Genomic DNA, 17,262 nt, shown 5'->3' on the forward strand with positions numbered 1-17,262 from the left:
TCCAGATTAGAGTCTACCACTCTTAACCACAGCACCTAACATTCTGTTATGTTGTCTCAAAATGGGATGTTGATTTCTGCGATGTGTAGAATGCACTCGTTTCTTGGACAAGGTTAGAGGGGGAGAAAAGGCAAAATATTGCTTTGGTTTTGGATTAGAGTTTTAATGTAGACAGAGAATAACTGGAAATGAGACTGTTATGCATCCTTCAAATCTTATTCTAATGTAGCCACAAATGTCATCAGTGTTCAGTTGCAGAGGGACTAACCGTGGCACCTTAATCTTGGGACCATGTTTACAGAAAGAAAATGGTAAAAATAGGGTGTGTGACACATGCTTCCTATGCTGCTAGCCAGGAATTATACTCCAGAGTATTCATGGAAAATATGTGCACGTGCATGCACATTTTTGCCAGTTTGGAATGCTTACTTCACTCCCATCCTGTTTTACAGCCCTCCCTCCCTCCCTCCCTCCCTCCCTCCCTACCTATCTATCTATCTATCTATCTATCTATCTATCTATCTATCTATCTGTCTGTCTGTCTGTCTGTCTGTCTGTCTGTCTGTCTGTCTGTCTGTCTGTCTGTCTATCATCTATCATCTATCTACTATCTATTTTACCTGTATCTGGGGAGGGGGTGGCAAGACAGTTATAACTCTTGTTTTACAGCCGAGATTTTGTTTATTTATCCACCGTAGTTATAGTTGCCTTTCTCACTGAAACTCAAAATACTGTATTTTTCTGTGTATAAAACGCCCCCATGTACAAGACAACCCCTATTTTTTGAACCCAAAATTAAGAAATCAATATTGATTTCTTAATTTTTGGTAAGGGGGGTCATTTTATACATGGGGGAATCGCCCTGGCCGGCCAGCGTCTGGCGTTCAAACCAGTCGCCGCCCACCCTGCCCGACAGCTGACAGGCAGGGCTGGCAGCGACTAGTTTGAACGCCGCCACTGGCAGGCCAGGACCACAGGCCTCTTTCACCGCTCGCTCTCTTCCCTGCCCGTCAGCTGTCGGGCGGGGAGGAGAGTGAGCGGTGAAAGAGTTCTGTTGCCCTGGCCTGCCAGCATTCAAACCGGTCGCTGACGGGCGGGGTGGGCAGCGACCGATTTGAACGCCGGCCAGCCAGGGCAACCGGACCATTTTGCTGCTCGCTCTCTTCCCCGCCTGACATTTTTGCCAGTTTGGAATGCTTACTTCACTCCCATCCTGTTTTACAGCCCCCCCCCTCCCTCCCTCATTCCCTCCCTCTCTCTCTCTCTCTCTCTCTATCTATCTATCTATCTATCTATCTATCTATCTATCTATCTATCTATCTATCTATCTATCTATCTATCTCTGTCTATCATCTATCATCTATCTATCTTCTATCTATTTTACCTGTATCTGGGGAGGGGGTGGCAAGACAGTTATAACTCTTGTTTTACAGCCGAGATTTTGTTTATTTATCCACCGTAGTTATAGTTGCCTTTCTCACTGAAACTCAAAATACTGTATTTTTCTGTGTATAAAACGCCCCCATGTACAAGACATGGCCGGCGGCATTCAAACTGGGTGGGGTGGGCGGCGACCGGTTTGAACGCCCCTCAATTTGGGGGCAAAATTTTAAAGAAAAAAGCATCGTCTTATAGATGGGAAAATACAGTAGATTACACAATGTAAATTGATACAATCAATATGATGAGACAGCTAATAAGCACATTACAAGGACTAGAATTACAGAAATCTAAATAAACATAGCAAATTAGACATGATACAGAATACAGATAAGTACAGAAAAATGGCCTTACATCAGTAGAAAACAATTCAGTGACAACAGATAATATGTCCTATGCACAATGATATAGTCCACAGTCCCTTTCGCTGCATAAAGTGCCTTCCAGAATCATTCTGTTATAGCGTAGCACTATTATCTTTTTAGAAAAGCCATTCTGAACAACTCCATTATACATAGTTCGCAGAATGACAGAAGCCCTCCTGACCTCCTCAAGCAGGCCATTCCGCTGTAGACACAGATTCACAGTTATGAGAACTGAGAAACCAAGTATCTGTGATAATATTTTCTAAATAGAAAAAATTGCCCAAAATAATCTTACAGAAACCTCTGGAAGAGGATGACCTTGTGAGTGGATCAAAGGAATCAATTTACCAAAAAATTTAAACATTGCATGAATATACAGCCTCATGCTACATAATTAAAAACTAATCCTTATTTCATGATGAATAGCCTTTGGACTAAAATATATTTTAAATAGATATTTTTTGTCCTCAAAAAGCATTTTATTTAAAAAATGATTTAAATTTTTAAAATCCAATTTTTAAATTAGTTTTAAAATCATTGATTTTTATCCCCCCTGCCTACTTCTGCCACCAAATGTCTTAACAAGATGGCATGATCCATTGAATCAAAGGTTGCAATCTACCAGAAGCAAAAAGAGACATCTACAATGAGCTCTATACAATACTTCAGGAAAAGAAGTCTGAATATCTTGCAAGCCCCTAGATATTTTATGGATTTTACTTGATATTGTGGTTGTATTGTTTGTTTGTTGTTTTTATTGTTTTGCTATGGCTTTGAGCTAATGCAATAAAACTATTATGGATTCTCTTGCAAGCTCCAAAATGTTTTTTGTGAAGACAGCTCACATGGAGCAAAAGTGAATCCACTCCTAACAGCAACTACTGCATCCTCTGAAAAGTAATTGCCTGTACAACTACATCTATCATAGCTATCGAAAATAGGCATGTGATCTAAAATTAGGCAAGTGCTGAATACATCTATTTAAAATGTTGATCCTTGCATCATGTTTTACTGCCCTAGCCTGATCATGTCAGATCTCAGAAACTAAGCCGGTCAACCTTGGCAAGTATTTGGATGGGAGACCTCCAAGGAATACCAGGGTTGTGGCACAGAGGAAGGCAATGACAGACCACCTCTGAACTTCTCCTGCCTTGAAAACCCCATCGGGGTCGCCATAAGTCAGATGTGACTTGACGGCAAAAAAAAACCTTTGTACAGTTTGTGATTCCAGTAAGGAATGTCCATAATGCAGATGTTAAGAAGAGAGATTTTGGGTTTGTAGTTTGTGAAAAATTAATTATATTGTCCCTTCTGGACCTGATATAAGTGGGCGACTGAGTATGTAATACATTGTCAGCAGGCATCTGTGTTGAATTAGTGGCCTAAAGAATTCAGAGTGAAAGGAATGAGAATAATTCAGAGTGAAAGGAATGAGAATAATCGAGGCAACAAATGGATGAGAACTATTTTTTCCTGAGGTAAGAATGTTGATTTTAAAAGATTCGCAGGCCAATATTTCGCTCTGCCCTGCTATATTCTTGAGCAAGCGCAAGGCACCATCTCATCCCCTTGATCTAAGGCAAGAAGGAAGCACGTCCCTGGAGCAGATACAAGCACTGGTGTTGCTGGACTTTCCGGCACTTGAGGAGGGAAGCCGTACATGGGACAGTAGTGCTCTGCAAGAGGGGTTGCTGGGGTAGGATTGCGAGGGACCAAAGACTCTTAAGATGCATGCCATCTTAAGGGCCCTACAAAAGACCCCATCCTATAGAACTGTCACAACATTCTAACATCTCTCCAATCCCACCTTTCTGTTGCTTGCAGTTTTACAAATAAATATATCTCTAATAGAGGTACCCCTGACCTGGTGGGCCCAGGCTAGCCTGATGTCGTCAGATCTCAGAAGCTAAGCAGGGTCAGCCCTGGTTAGTATTTGGATGGGAGACCACCAAGGAATACCAGGGTTGCTGTGCAGAGGAAGGCACTGGCAAACCACCTCTGTTCGTCTCTTGCCATGAAAACCCCAAAGGGGTCGCCATAAGTCGGCTGCGACTTAAAGGCACTTTACACACACACACACACACACACACATAGAGGTACACTGCATGCATCTCATGAATTGAGCTCTGATTCACGAATCTTACATGGAACAAGTTTCATTAGTCTTTAAGGTAGACTTCTGTTTAGTGGTGATTCAACTTTGGTAGCTGAAGCGTTTATTCATGTCATGAGCATTCAAGTCAGGGATTCAAGTCAGCCAGCATGGTGTAGTGGTTAGGAGCGGTGGACTCTAATCTGGAGAACTGGGTTTGATTCCCCACTCCTCCACGTGAAGCCTGCTGGGTGACCGTGGGCTAGTCACAGTTCATTGGTGTGGCTTCTGTGCAGGCACACATGGGTACTGTGCACGCGCAGGCCAGCCTTGGAGAACTTATGCTGGAAAGCTCTAGAATCTTCGGGCCGCTCATGCCCCTCCCCCGTCTTAGGCTCGCCTAAGCGGTCATGTGACAGGGAGGGGCGAGCGGCCGTCCCTCCAGTTCTTTCTTCGCCGCCGCATGAGATACAATGTTTTCTGGTGAGCTCCTATTTTTAAGTCGTCATATGGAAGATATGATAGCCCTTTTCAAAAAATGTTCCTCGTGCGGCTACAAAATGTCGCAGCTGGACGAGCACAACGAGTGCATCTGTTGCCTGGGGAGGGTCATATTACCGTGTCCTGCAGACATTGCAGCTCGCTTACCCACTGCTCCTGCCAGGACAGGGCCCTGAAACTTAAAGCTTATCTCTATGAGCAATCTCTTGCTCCCGTCCTCAAGGCCTCCGCCAAAAAATCCCCTTCGTCTTCTAAGAAAAAGAAAAAGGAGGATGCCTCCACTAGCTCCAAAAAGTCGGCATCGTCTGCTAAAGGGGCCCCTGAGAAATTTCCCCGTCACGACAAGGAACCGAGCCCCCACCGTCGGTCGACGTCGAGGAGGGACAACACCACCAAAGAGATCGGCGTCAAAGAGGGGATCGCTGCCGGGACTTCCCTCGACTTCTAAGGAGGACTCGGCACCAAGGAGCATTACAACTCCTAGAGAGGGTTTGGAAAAGACCAGATCGGCACCAAAGACTTCCCCGTCAGCCTCTCTTAAGGATATATGGTGATCTCCTTCCTTGACCCAGCAGCGCGGTTCCAACCAGAGAGATAGTAGATGACGGGACTCACCTCGCAGTCTTGACTCACCTAGGGATTCCGAACGACGCCTAATGATTTGGCAACAGCCCGATCCTACTTGTGGATTTATTTGCTACAGGGGAAAACACAAAATGCCCCACCTTTTGCTCAAGGGCAGCAAGGGACCCGAGGTCAATGGGGACGTGTTTCAGATCCCATGACCGGGCAATTGATGTACGCCTTTGCCCCGCTTCCCTTAGTTCACAGGATGGTGGGCAAGATAGCTGCAGAGGAGGCCCAGGTGATCTTGGCAGTCCCATTTTGGCCGAAGAAACCATGGTTCCCCCTGCTCTAGAAACTGGCACAGGGGCAGTTCTGGGAACTCCCGATAACCCCGGACATGATTTCAATAGGGGAGGTGTGGCATCACGATCCTGCTACGCTCCACCTTACAGCATGGCTGATTCAATGATGGGGGAAATCCCCAGGGAGGTGGCAGAGGTAATCGTGGCAGCTAGAAAGCCTTCTACCAGGCGTTCTTATAGTAGTAAGTGGAAGGAGTTTGAATCCTGGGCAACAGAGAAGGACTTAAGTCCAAACTCGTGTCCCCTAGCCAGGGTACTAGAGTATCTTTTATCCTTGAAGGGAAGGGGACTGGTGAATTCATCAGTGAAGGTACACTTAGCGGCCATTTCGTCTTTACATGATGGAGTGAGAGGTCAGTCCCTCTTCTCGCACCCGTTGTGTAAGCGGTTTTTAAAAGGTCTCAATAACACTTTCCCCCCTGTGAGGGCGCCCTTGCCACAATGGAGCCTTACCAGGGTATTGACCCAACTGATGACCAAACCGTTAGCATCATGTCTGCTGTACTACCTTAGTTATAAAGTGGCATTTCTGGTAGCCATTACTTCCGCCAGGAGGGTCAGCGACTTGTCTGCCCTACGTCATGACCCCCCATTCCTTAAGGTGCATAGTGACAGGGTGGTCCTTCGCACCAGTGTTGATTTTCTCCCTAAGGTGGTTTCCACGTTCCACATGTCTCGGGAGATAGTTTTACCCACGTTCTTCCCAGATCCACAGACGGACAAAGAAAGACGCCTGCACACATTAGATGTCAGACGGGCTCTTTTATTTTACTTACACAGATCAAAACAATATCGTAAGGATGATAAATTGTTTGTGTGCTTCTTTGGTCCAAAAAAGGGACACAGGGCCTCACCTCAGACCATCTCATGATGGGTGACAAGGCCATCTCCATTGCCTACCAGTCAGCAGTCATGGAGTGTCCCTCAATCTACGAGCACACTCAACCAGAGCAGTGGCCTCTTTGGCCGCTTTCCTGGGATCCACTAGTCTGTTGGATATTTGCCGGGCTGCGACCTGGTCCAGCCCAGCCACCTTTGTTCGCCACTATTCCATGGACGTTGGCACCTGCGGTGATTCCACGGTGGGAGTGGCAGTTCTGAACACAGTTCTGTAAGGGAAATAAAAAGCTGTTAGTTGCAACCTTACTGCCGCCTCCTGTGTTTCATTAGCATGCTATTCTCCCATGTGGGACTGCACAGAAGCCATGCCGATGAAAAACAGTGTTGCTTACCTGTAACTGTTGTTCATCTAGTGGTCTTCTGTGCAGGCACACATCCCTCCTTCCACCCCCGCTGTGGGTTGCTCTCTTGTAGGTCAATTCCGCGGCGGCGAAGTGGAGAACTGGAGAGACGGCCGCGCGCCCCTCCCCGTCACATGACCGCTTAGGCGGGAAGAGCCTAGGACGGGGGAGGGGCATGAGCGGCCCGAAGATTCTAGAGCTTTCCAGCATAAGTTCTCCGCGGCTGACCTGTGCATGCGCAGTACCCATGTGTGCCTGCACAGAAGACCACTAGATGAACAACAGTTACAGGTAAGCAACACTGTTTTTCTTTCCGAGCTCTCTCAGCCCCACCCACCTCACAAGGTGTCTGTTCTGGGGAGAGGAAGGGAAGACAATTGTAAGCTGGTTTGATTCCCCTTAAAAGGTAGAGAAAATTGGGGTATCAAAACCAATTCTTCTTCTTGGACAGAGTGGACAATATAATTTTGAAAGAGAGATCTGACTTTGAGCCGAGTTGTATGTCCTCATGTTTGCCTATTTGCAGTGTCCTGCCATTCGGCGTGACAGAGTCAGGGAGACTTTAAAAGCAAGAGAGGTAATGGTGCGGTGAGCTAAGGCCAGCCCACAATATTACTCAGAATTCCACCACAGACTGTAACATGAAATGAAGCCAGAAGACAATGAAAGGTATTTTCATATAACACTTTTAGAAATCGTCATATTAGAACCCTCAGAATGTGCGTACGGGCTCTTTGTACTTTGGACAGTGCTATAAATTGTGTCCCCAAAACACCTCCACACTCTTTCAGGGAGCACATTAGGAAGAAAGTGTTAATATTTGTGAACAGTTACAGTTTTGAGAATAGTTTCTTCCCTCCTGCTAATAGTTACAGAAACGTGAATTCAATTAGCACATACAGCCCATGCCACTTGTCTGGAGTGAATATCTGGAACCCTTTTCTCCTATAGCAGTGTTATGATTGGCTAGAAGCCACGTTCTAAGGGGTTGACAAGAGTTAATTAAAATAATAATGCTTCCAGTCTCTCCCATAAGAAATTAATCCCTGTTTGCAGATAGGATACAGACTACTTACTGTTGATATACAGTTTTTTAAAAAAAAACAAATCTGTGAAGTCCCAAACCTGCAATGAAGCTAGCAGAAAAAGAAGGCTTAAAAAAAGAAGCCCCGTTCATTATTTGGCAACAGTAATGTAAATAAGCTAGAATTCTATAAACAAGACTACCAGCTCAAGCTGCACAAGCCGCCTGAGCTTTTTTTCCTGTGGCTTCCCAGCCGTTTCTCCTGTGTTGGAAACTATGTGGCCTAGGTGCCGTTGGGGCAGTGGTAATGAATCCTAATTCTGCCGACACACCACAGAATTCTGTTTGGACATGGGGCTAGTGCGAGGGTTGCCAACCTCCAGGTACTAGCTGGAGATTTCCTGCCATTACAACTGATCTCCAGCCGATAGAGATCAGTTTCCCTGGAGAAAATCACTGCTTTGGCAATTGGACTCTATGGCACTGAAGTCCCCTCCCCAAACCCCATCCTCCTCAGGCTCCGCCCCAAAAACCTCCTGCCGGTGGCAAAGAGGGACCTGGCAACCCTAGCTCGTGCAGATTAATGGTTCCTTCCTTTCCGTCTTTGTGCCTCTAGTCTTCTATGTTGTAAATCTTTCCGTGTATATATATAATCACCCAAAAAAATTGCCTCACATTCTGAACCCACTCCTTAGCCCCAAGCCTTGGTTACCATTGCAAGTACTAGAGAGGAGATCCAATCCATATAGGTTTGCCAACCAGTGGCTGGCAACTGGCAGGAGTCTGGTGGGGTGGGGACATGGGGAGGGTGCTGTCAGCACCACAGCATTTTGTCACTTCCAGGACAAACCTGGAAGTGATGTCACTCCACTCTAGGAATTGCTAGAAACTCTGTGGTAAAGTCATAGAGTTTCTGGTGATTCCTAGAGCACAGTGACATCACTTCCAGTTTCCCCCAGAAGTGATGTCACACTGACAGTGATTTTCCTCCTGCTGCTGGAGTGGCAGTGGGCAACAGGAGCTGGGGGCAGGGACTTTCTCCCCCCAGCTGTTAAATGACACCACTATATCCACAATATTATGTGTGAGAAGAACAGTATCCGTACAGATTCATGTGGTATCCTAAACAGGCTTTTTGTATGTTTCATGGATGGGTATGTCAAAATACTTCTTGTAGTGCTTTGTTAGGCGGCTATCTGAATGATAACCTTTTTCATGAACGTCCTCCCAACACCCACTTTCGGCCTAGTGCTTCCTGATATAAAAAGTACTTCCTCAGCAATTTAAGAAATATTGTTGTGAGTTGAAAGGCCTGGCATCTCCTGTTTAGTGGTTTTTAAAAGTAGTTAGTTAGCTATATTATTAATTGTACTTCTATCTTGCTTTTCAGCCAGCATTGGCCCGCAAAGTGATTAAAAGGCAATTTAAAACCCCAATAAGAGCCCCGTGGCGCAGAGAGATAAGCTGCAGTACTGCAGTCAAAAGCTCTGCTCACGACCTGAGTTCAATCCCGACGGGAGTCAGTTTCAGGTAGCCGGCTCAAGGTTGACTCGGCCTTCCATCCTTCTGAGGTTGGTAAGCTTTCTGGGGGTAATGTGCAGATGCCTGAGGAAGGCACTGGCAAACCACCCATAAACATAGTCTGCCTAGTAAACGTCGGGATGTGACGTCACTCCATGGGTCAGGAATGACCTGGTGCTTGCACAGGGGACCTTTACCTTTAAAAACCCCAATACTAATGGCAATGATATTCAGTAAAATGTCCCTTAGAGAGAGGGAACTCCCAGCTCAGCTGGAATCAGGCGCAATGGAAGTGTGCTTGGTTGCTTCCTGCCCTCCTTTTTCATTCCATTTGACATTAACAATATTTAAGGAATACGCTATGAGAAAATTCTTCTTTAAACAGTTGCTGGTGTGACGTTGCCTTTCTGATTAATTTAATTGAAAAGATCAGAGAGAGGGTAGGTGGAAGAATATGCACAAGGCAGCCTCCTGCAAGCCATTTGCCTTCCTCACGCTCAGGCTATATCCCCATGGTGTTGGTAGCAGCAGGTAAGCGGAGTGTCAACGTCATCTGCGCATACCAGTCTCCACGGCTTTTGAGATCACTCCAAAAGTAACCTCCATATGGCTCAACAAGCTTCCCACTGTCATTTTTCCTGTGTAATTATTATTATTGTGACCCCCTTTTTTAAAAAAAAAAACATCCAGCATGCTGAAGCATTCTAGAAAACTTGAAAATGTTCACACTGTTTTGTGTCGTTTGATTGGTCTTAACAAAGAGTATTACATGGATTTTTCTTTGGACCAGCTTGGCTATCTGGAACTTCTGGTTCCCCCACCCCCCCAGGTAGCAGCCTTATTCACATTCAAGAGGGTTTGTCAGTTCAAATAATTTTTCTTAGAATTCATTTAGTTTTAACAGTGTGTTTGCCCGTTTTGCTAGCTAGTTTTTCTCACCAATTGCAAATGGAAGGAGCGCCAGTTGTGCCAGATATAATTGGTTTTTTTGCACGCTATACATTTTGCAAAAACTTGGGCAGAGTTTTAGTGGCGTGCACACACGAGACATCTTGCCTGTTGCACGGCTTGCCAAGAGGTAGCCAGACACTACAACAGATTGAACTACTTAGCTGAGGTTTTCCTTCCCTGCCTCTTCCAATCTTCTGTTCTGGTTTTTTATGCTTAAGGATCTTGTGTGATACCGCCGTACGAACGGCAGTCTAAAACTTTTGTTTTTCTTAAAGTGAAAGATGAATCAGGTGAGCGAGAGCAACAGGCTGAATTGAAACATTTGCTGTATATACTGTGCTTGCAGAATTCGTATGGGACACTTTGCTTTTGATCACGTTAAAAGTACTCCTTGTTTTCATGATGGAGGTCTTGACACTTGGGGCTAGAAAAATGTAAAAAGTCACCCCAAAAAGTGAATATTTTCTATCAACCTCAATATTTTTACCATAAAATGTTTATGCTGCTTCTAAGATTTGACTCCCCCCTTCCAAATATGACTGAAAAATAGCAAAAGAAGTGATGAAGTCAGGTTCTTGTTTCCACAGCCCCACTGTACTGGCTTTTCTGGAGGAACACAGACTCCATTGTTGCTAACCTATTTTTCATAGAAAGCTGTTATATGAAATGTCTGAATGTGTGAAGCAGGGCTGTTCAAAGCCCATCTCGGACTGAAACGCCTGAGGTCATCTGGAATAATGAGACATTCTCCGAGCATACCTTTTTATTGTTCCAATATTATGTTACCAAAAAAGCAAAGGGGGGGAGCTAACAGCACCTGTCACGAGTTTTTCTCCTTAAATGAGACTCCCTTGCTTATAAAAATTTTTTTTAACAGATTCCTTGCAGTTTATACGTACGGCGCTTAGTAGGAGTTCTTTCTGTTCTCTTGCCAGCTACACGGTTACTTAGAAAGTGAACCGCTCACCCTACAGCTGTTCATTGGTACCGCAGACGACCGCCTGCTGCGACCCCATGCCTTCTACCAGGTTCATCGGATCACTGGGAAAACCGTTTCGACGACCAGCCACGAAACCATACTTTCGAACAGCAAAGTCTTGGAAATTCCACTTCTGCCTGAAAACAACATGAGAGCAATGTAAGGCCCACGTCTTCCTATGCGTAGCTGTGTTGTCCTTTCACTCTGCCCTTATTATTGTAAACGATTACTTGCTCCCCCCCCCCGCCCCCAATCTGCAAAATCCTATACAAGAGCTTTCTGGATGGAATTTTTTTTTACAGCTTTTCTAGGTGGCTTGCACATAATAGCTTTCATACCTAAGTAAATTGTGCAAATATTTATTTGGGACAACTAGAATCATAGAGTTGGAAGGGACCACCAGGGTCATCTAGTCCAACCCCCTGCACAAGGCAGGAATTTCACAACTACCTCCCCCACACACACCCAGTGACCCCCACTCCATGCCCAGAAGATGGACAAGATGCCCTCCCTCTCATGAACTGCCTAAGTTCATAGAATTAGCATTGCTGACAGATAGCCATCTGTGTGTGTAAAGTGCCGTCAAGTCGCAGCCGACTTATGGCGACCCCTTTTGGGGTTTTCATGGCAAGAGACTAACAGAGGTGGTTTGCCAGTGCCTTCCTCTGCACAGCAACCCTGGTATTCCTTGGGGGTCTCCCATCCAAATACTAACCAGGGCTGACCCCGCTTAGCTTCTGAGATCTGACGAGATCAGGCTAGCCTGGGGATGGCCATCTAGCCTCTGCTTAAAAACCTCCAGGGAAGGAGCACTTACCACCTCCCGAGGAAGCCTGTTCCACTGAGGAACCGCTCTAACTGTTAGAAGACTCTTCCTAATGTCTAGATGGAAACTCTTCTGATTTAATTTTAACCCAATGGTTCTGGTCTGACCTTCTGGGGCAACAGAAAACAACTCGGCACCATCCTCCATATGACAGCCCTTCAAGTACTTGAAGATGGTTATCATATCCCCTCTCTGATTGTTTTCCCTCTAGAGCTTCAACCAGTATGCTTCTTTGCCATTTAAAATTCATATATCAGTTACAGAGCTGTAAATATCTTCCACCTCAGCTCCTGCTTTTAGGTTGTTAACCTGACACCACCTAATTCCTATAGGCTGTTCTACGTGAAATCCAGCCTATTAGAACTCTTCCTAAGAAGTGAAAAGTAAGGGTGTGTGTCTGTGAGACAGTGCATATTAGGGGAGATTTTTGAGGCCAAAAGTACATGTAGCATGCAATGCTTGCTTGCTTTTTTGGAAAACAAACAAACAAACAAACAAACACTAAAGTCAGCCATGGGCCTAGAGTGGAAGACTTGGAGAAGAGATGTAGACTGGGCTGCTGTGCTTTGCAACCTCTGGTTATTTTTCCACTCAGGCAGGAGAGTGGATTGTATCGCTTCAGACTGCAGGTGGAGGATCACTTTTTGAAATGCCCTCCTGCGTTAATAATTCCCTGCAAGGTGAAAAGCAGCACAACACTAGGGCTTCCTCCCTGCTGTGCTAGGTTTCTGTTGCGTGGATCTTTCATGTGAACAATCAAAACTAGAATCTGTCACCCTCAGTCTGAAGAGGCACAGCCCATTCTGTCACTGCATTCCCACCTGATTGTCCTGCATATGTGAACCAGGTCTAAAAGACCTCTGCACAATCTGGTTTTCTAGCTGTGAGGTACTTTTGCAGTCTTTTGCGCAATAAATGGGTACTTTTGCAGTCTTTTGCGCAATATGTCTTGTGGCTGCTTTTGGTTCAGTCAGAGAAAACATCAGTGTAACTACCTGTCACCTGTTGCTTCAACCTAAACAATTTGGATAGTACAGAGATGTTAAGAATGCCTGTTCCAGAGAAATGTTCTAGTAAACCAGTGAAAATAGATACTAGCCATTAGGACTAAATAACCTGTGTATAACATTCCCTTCCCCGATGGGATTGTAGCAATAATTTAAATGTGAGGGAGATTTAGGCCCAGGCAACCAAGACCTACATGAACACATGAAGCTGCCTTAATCAGACCATCAAGGTCCATCACAGTCAGTATTGTCTACTCAGACCGGTAGCAGCTCTCCAGGGTCTCAGGCAGAGGTCTTTCACATCACCTACTTGCCTAGGCCCTTTAACTGGAGATGCTGGGGATTGAACCTGGGACTTTCTGCATCCCAAGCAGATGCTCTTCCACAGAGCCACAGCCCCTCCCCGACCCCCTTGTCTGTTGCCAGGATATTGTTATTAAGAAAACAACCTTGGTGGCCACTTTTTATCATCTGCAAAAGTGCTGTAGCGGTTGAAATTGGGGGACGGTGAAGAAGAACAAGATTAGGCTGCAGTGTGCTAGAGGGAGATTAGAGGCAGAAGCATGCAGCTTAAGGGCATCATCACACTGAAGGCGCTAAGTGTATACCTCAATTGTGTGTGCAGAAATCTGCTCCCTCACCCCCCAGACTCTCATGGGCAAGACGCCAAAAGCAATCCAACAAACTGGGTGAAGATAGCGAGATTCCCATTACAAACATGACTAGGATTGCCAACCTCCAGGTACTAGCTGGAGATCTCCTGTTATTACAACTGATCTCGAGCCAATAGACATCAGTTCACTTGGAGAAAATGGCCGCTTTGGCAATTGGACTCTATGGCATTGAAATTCCTCCCCTTCCCAAACCCTCCCCTTCTCAGGCTCCACCCCAAAAACCTCCCACTGGTGGCGAAGAGGGGCCTGGCAATCCTAGTTGCCAACCTCCAGGTACTAGCTGGAGATCTGCTATTACAGCTGATCTCCAGCCAACAGTGATCAGTTCCCCTGGAGAAAATGGCCGCTTTGGCAATTGGACTCCATGGCATTGAAGTCCCTCCCCTCCCCAAACCCCACCCTCCTCACGCTCCGCCCCAAAAATCTCCAGGTATTTTCCAACCTGGAGCTGGCAACCTTAATAGAGACCGGAACATCCTACGAATCTGGGGCTGTGATTCTAAAGACGCTTTCCTGGGAGCAAGTCTCATTGGCTAACATAGGAGTTAATTTTGAGTGGACCTGCTTAGGGTGGCTCCCTGAGGGTCATTGTATGTTAATCAGCCAAGCCCAGTATAAATTGCACTGCTACTTACTTGAGCATCAAGATTAACCAACTGCTTTGAGGGCTTTCCCGAGCCATTTGAATCAATGAAGTTGTATTACACATATATTGACACAGTTATGAAATTCCATTTAATCCATCAAGTCTTTAAAAGGGCAGGTTAATTAGAAAAGTCCCCATTTAACTATTGTTGACTAAATTTTGCTGTAATACTGTTGCTCAGTATTACATTAACAGTTGGAATTCCATGGATTTGTGGCAGTAAACACCTTAATCCTGTGCAAAACTGAAGCTCAGACTGTGGCTGATGTTGACCTAACTGCCGTGGGAGTCAGTCTGTTGAGTAAATGGGATATTTTCATAATTTAAAAAAAATATGCAGGAACTCTGGTGATACCAGTCAAAGAGACCACTCACTGTGTATGTCCAAGGAAGGTCTTAACCTCTGGTTAGGATTACTGAAAGAAAGCATCTCTTAATATAACCTGGACCCAGAGCACAGAAGTCTTTAATAATAAGAGAAGGCCTACACTCCAACCCTAACCCTAAAGACAGAAGACATTCACAGCAAATACGGTTGTCAGGTCCCTCTTTGCAACCAGCAGGAGGTTTTAGGAGTGGAGCCTGAGGAGGGCGGGGTTTAGGAAGGGAAGGGACTTCAATGCCATAGAATCCAGTTGCCAATGCGGCCATTTTCTCCAGGTGAACTGATCTCTATTGGCTGGGGTTCAGTTGTAATAGCCGGAGATCTCCAGCCAGTACCTGGAGGTTGGTAACCCTAACAACAACCCTTATATAAATACCAGATCTGTGGAAATTTTGATTATAATTTATTATAGCCATTGATACAGTATTTTTATCACAATTTATAGTATCTGGCTCAGAACTCTACACAGCTTTTAAATAATGGAATACTTAGAACCTATATGCTTTATGTAAGTCACCTTAACAATTTCACGACATGCCAAAATTCAACATGTGAATTGTTGCATTTTCATGCCAGGGGAAATTGCACCTGTTGAATCTTTGTCAGAAAAAAAATATATCAGACACTCTATCTGTTTATAAAAGTGCTATTAAACATCATAATTATGAGTTATGAAGGAGATCTATGTTGCAAGCCTGCCAAAGACAAGAAAATAGTGATCTGACTTGGGTAACTGGGAAGATGGCTGGCCATATGCTCAGTTTGTATAAATTGACTGCATGCCATCGACTCATGGAGTTCAGCCAATTTCCACATACATTTTCAACTAGAATTTGGCACAACAGTCCTACTATAAAGTATCGACTGTAGCCGGATCTGTCTCTGTCTTGGTTTTCTGAAAAAGGGAGCTGCCGTGGTGGCAAAAGAGAGTCAGGTCAGACACTACAAAGTACACACTAACCCGGGACGTTGCGCAGATGCATCCATCGAGAGTCCTATTTAATGAGCTGGCAACAACCATGTGGGCCAGACGCCGCACAGAGCTGCCACATAAAGTGCTTACAGAAATGAATAGGACTGGCAATAACACACGCACCCCTTATATACACACACAACAGATTGCAACTGAAAGGCAGAAAAGCAAAAAGCCATTTTCATTCTGAAGAATAACAAGCCAAACTGAAGTTAGAAACGCTCAATAGCGGTAGAAAAGAGCTAGAGTCCAGTAGCACCTTAAAGACTAACAAAATTTCTGGCAGGGTAGGAGCTTTCTTGAGTCACAGCTCATTAGAAACGCTCGGTTTAACCATGAAAGGTTGGGTTAGTATAATCAGTTATGAATGTTGCTGAACCTCTTTTGTGGCCCTGCCTGTTTCTCTTTGCCTTCTAAATGTATGCAGTCCCCTTCACAACTTTGGATTTCTCTGCCTGTCTTTCAGTGCAATTTGGTGACATGCTTTGAAGACACAGGAGCTTCACAAGTAATGTCATCATTAGGGTTGCAAGGTCCCTCTTCGCCACCGGCGGGAGATTTGGGGGGGGCGCAGCCTGAGGAGGGTGGGGTTTGGGGAGGGGAGGGACTTCAATGCCATGGAGTCCAATAGCCAAAGCAGCCATTTTCTCCAGGTGAACTGATCTCTATCGGCTGGAGATCAGTTGTAATAGCAGATCTCCAGCTATTACCTGGAGGTTGGCAACCCTAGTCATCATAGTCGAGTAGCTGAAATTAGCTTAGCTGTTTGGTAGAACCTACACAGCCAAGAATGGCTTGGTAGACCTTAGAATTGGAATTCCACAAGTGAATTATTTCAACTGATAGCAATTTTGGTAACCAAGAGCAGAATTCATAAGATCCCATCTAAGCCTCGCTTCTACTACTGTAGCAATAATAAAGTTGAGAACTTTTGTTTAATTACTCATCACAGTGTCAGATACAAATAATCTTTCAAAAACAGATTTTTATTTACAAACTATAATATTGAGGTTTTTTGTAAAATGGTTTTATTTTGGAGTTAGCAACGTATCATGCTGGATGTGTCTTTCCTTATAGAATACATTGCACTGTAGTCATTTTTGCTTTTAAAAAATCTGGTTTTAAATAAATGATTGGCTGGTAGTCAGCCAGCAGCCAGACATTTTGCTATATTGTATATTATGACCAGTGGCTAAAACAGTCAAACTCTAGTGAGTAAATTATATCCTCAGTTCTGGGGGTGTCAAATTTTCCAGTTGACATTTTGTTGGTGCAGATCAGATTAGTGGTTTTGGAGCGCCTTTAAATTAAAACAAACAGCACTAGCTAGTTACTGGTGCCATTTCCTTATAAAAAGCTTTTTTTATTTGAAAATGTCATTGGGTTTGAATTTATTCCATAAAGTTTAATCTCAAAATTGAGCTGATTTTTACCCAACTGCTCTAAATTCTCCTTCTCTTAAAAAATTTCTTAAATCCTAATCATATATTGACGTCTGTGGAACTAATTGCAGTAGTAAGAACTGCATCCAATAATAATAAATATTTATGAAATGGTCTCCAAACTTCTTGTGATTGCCATAAGGGATCCTTAGCTACAGCACTACCAAGAATGTCTTTCCATTTGTCAGAGAAGTGCCAGAAAGATTAATGGCACGAAGGTCTTGCCCCGTAAACATCTATTTTAGGATTTTTACTTAGCCTTCTGG

At 44.6% G+C, this 17,262-nt stretch overlaps 1 protein-coding gene across 1 annotated transcript in view; it reads left to right on the forward strand.

Moving 5' to 3' along the window:
- Nucleotides 1-17,262, forward strand: part of NFATC1 (nuclear factor of activated T cells 1) — a 148,417-nt gene that overhangs the window by 43,199 nt on the left and 87,956 nt on the right. The window contains exon 3 of the mRNA XM_056854090.1: nt 11,000-11,202. Within this exon, the coding sequence (XP_056710068.1) occupies nt 11,000-11,202 (203 nt within the window). The remainder of the gene's footprint in view (nt 1-10,999; nt 11,203-17,262) is intronic.

Source organism: Euleptes europaea, chromosome 8, assembly GCF_029931775.1.
Source record: "Euleptes europaea isolate rEulEur1 chromosome 8, rEulEur1.hap1, whole genome shotgun sequence".
NCBI lineage: Eukaryota > Metazoa > Chordata > Lepidosauria > Squamata > Sphaerodactylidae > Euleptes > Euleptes europaea.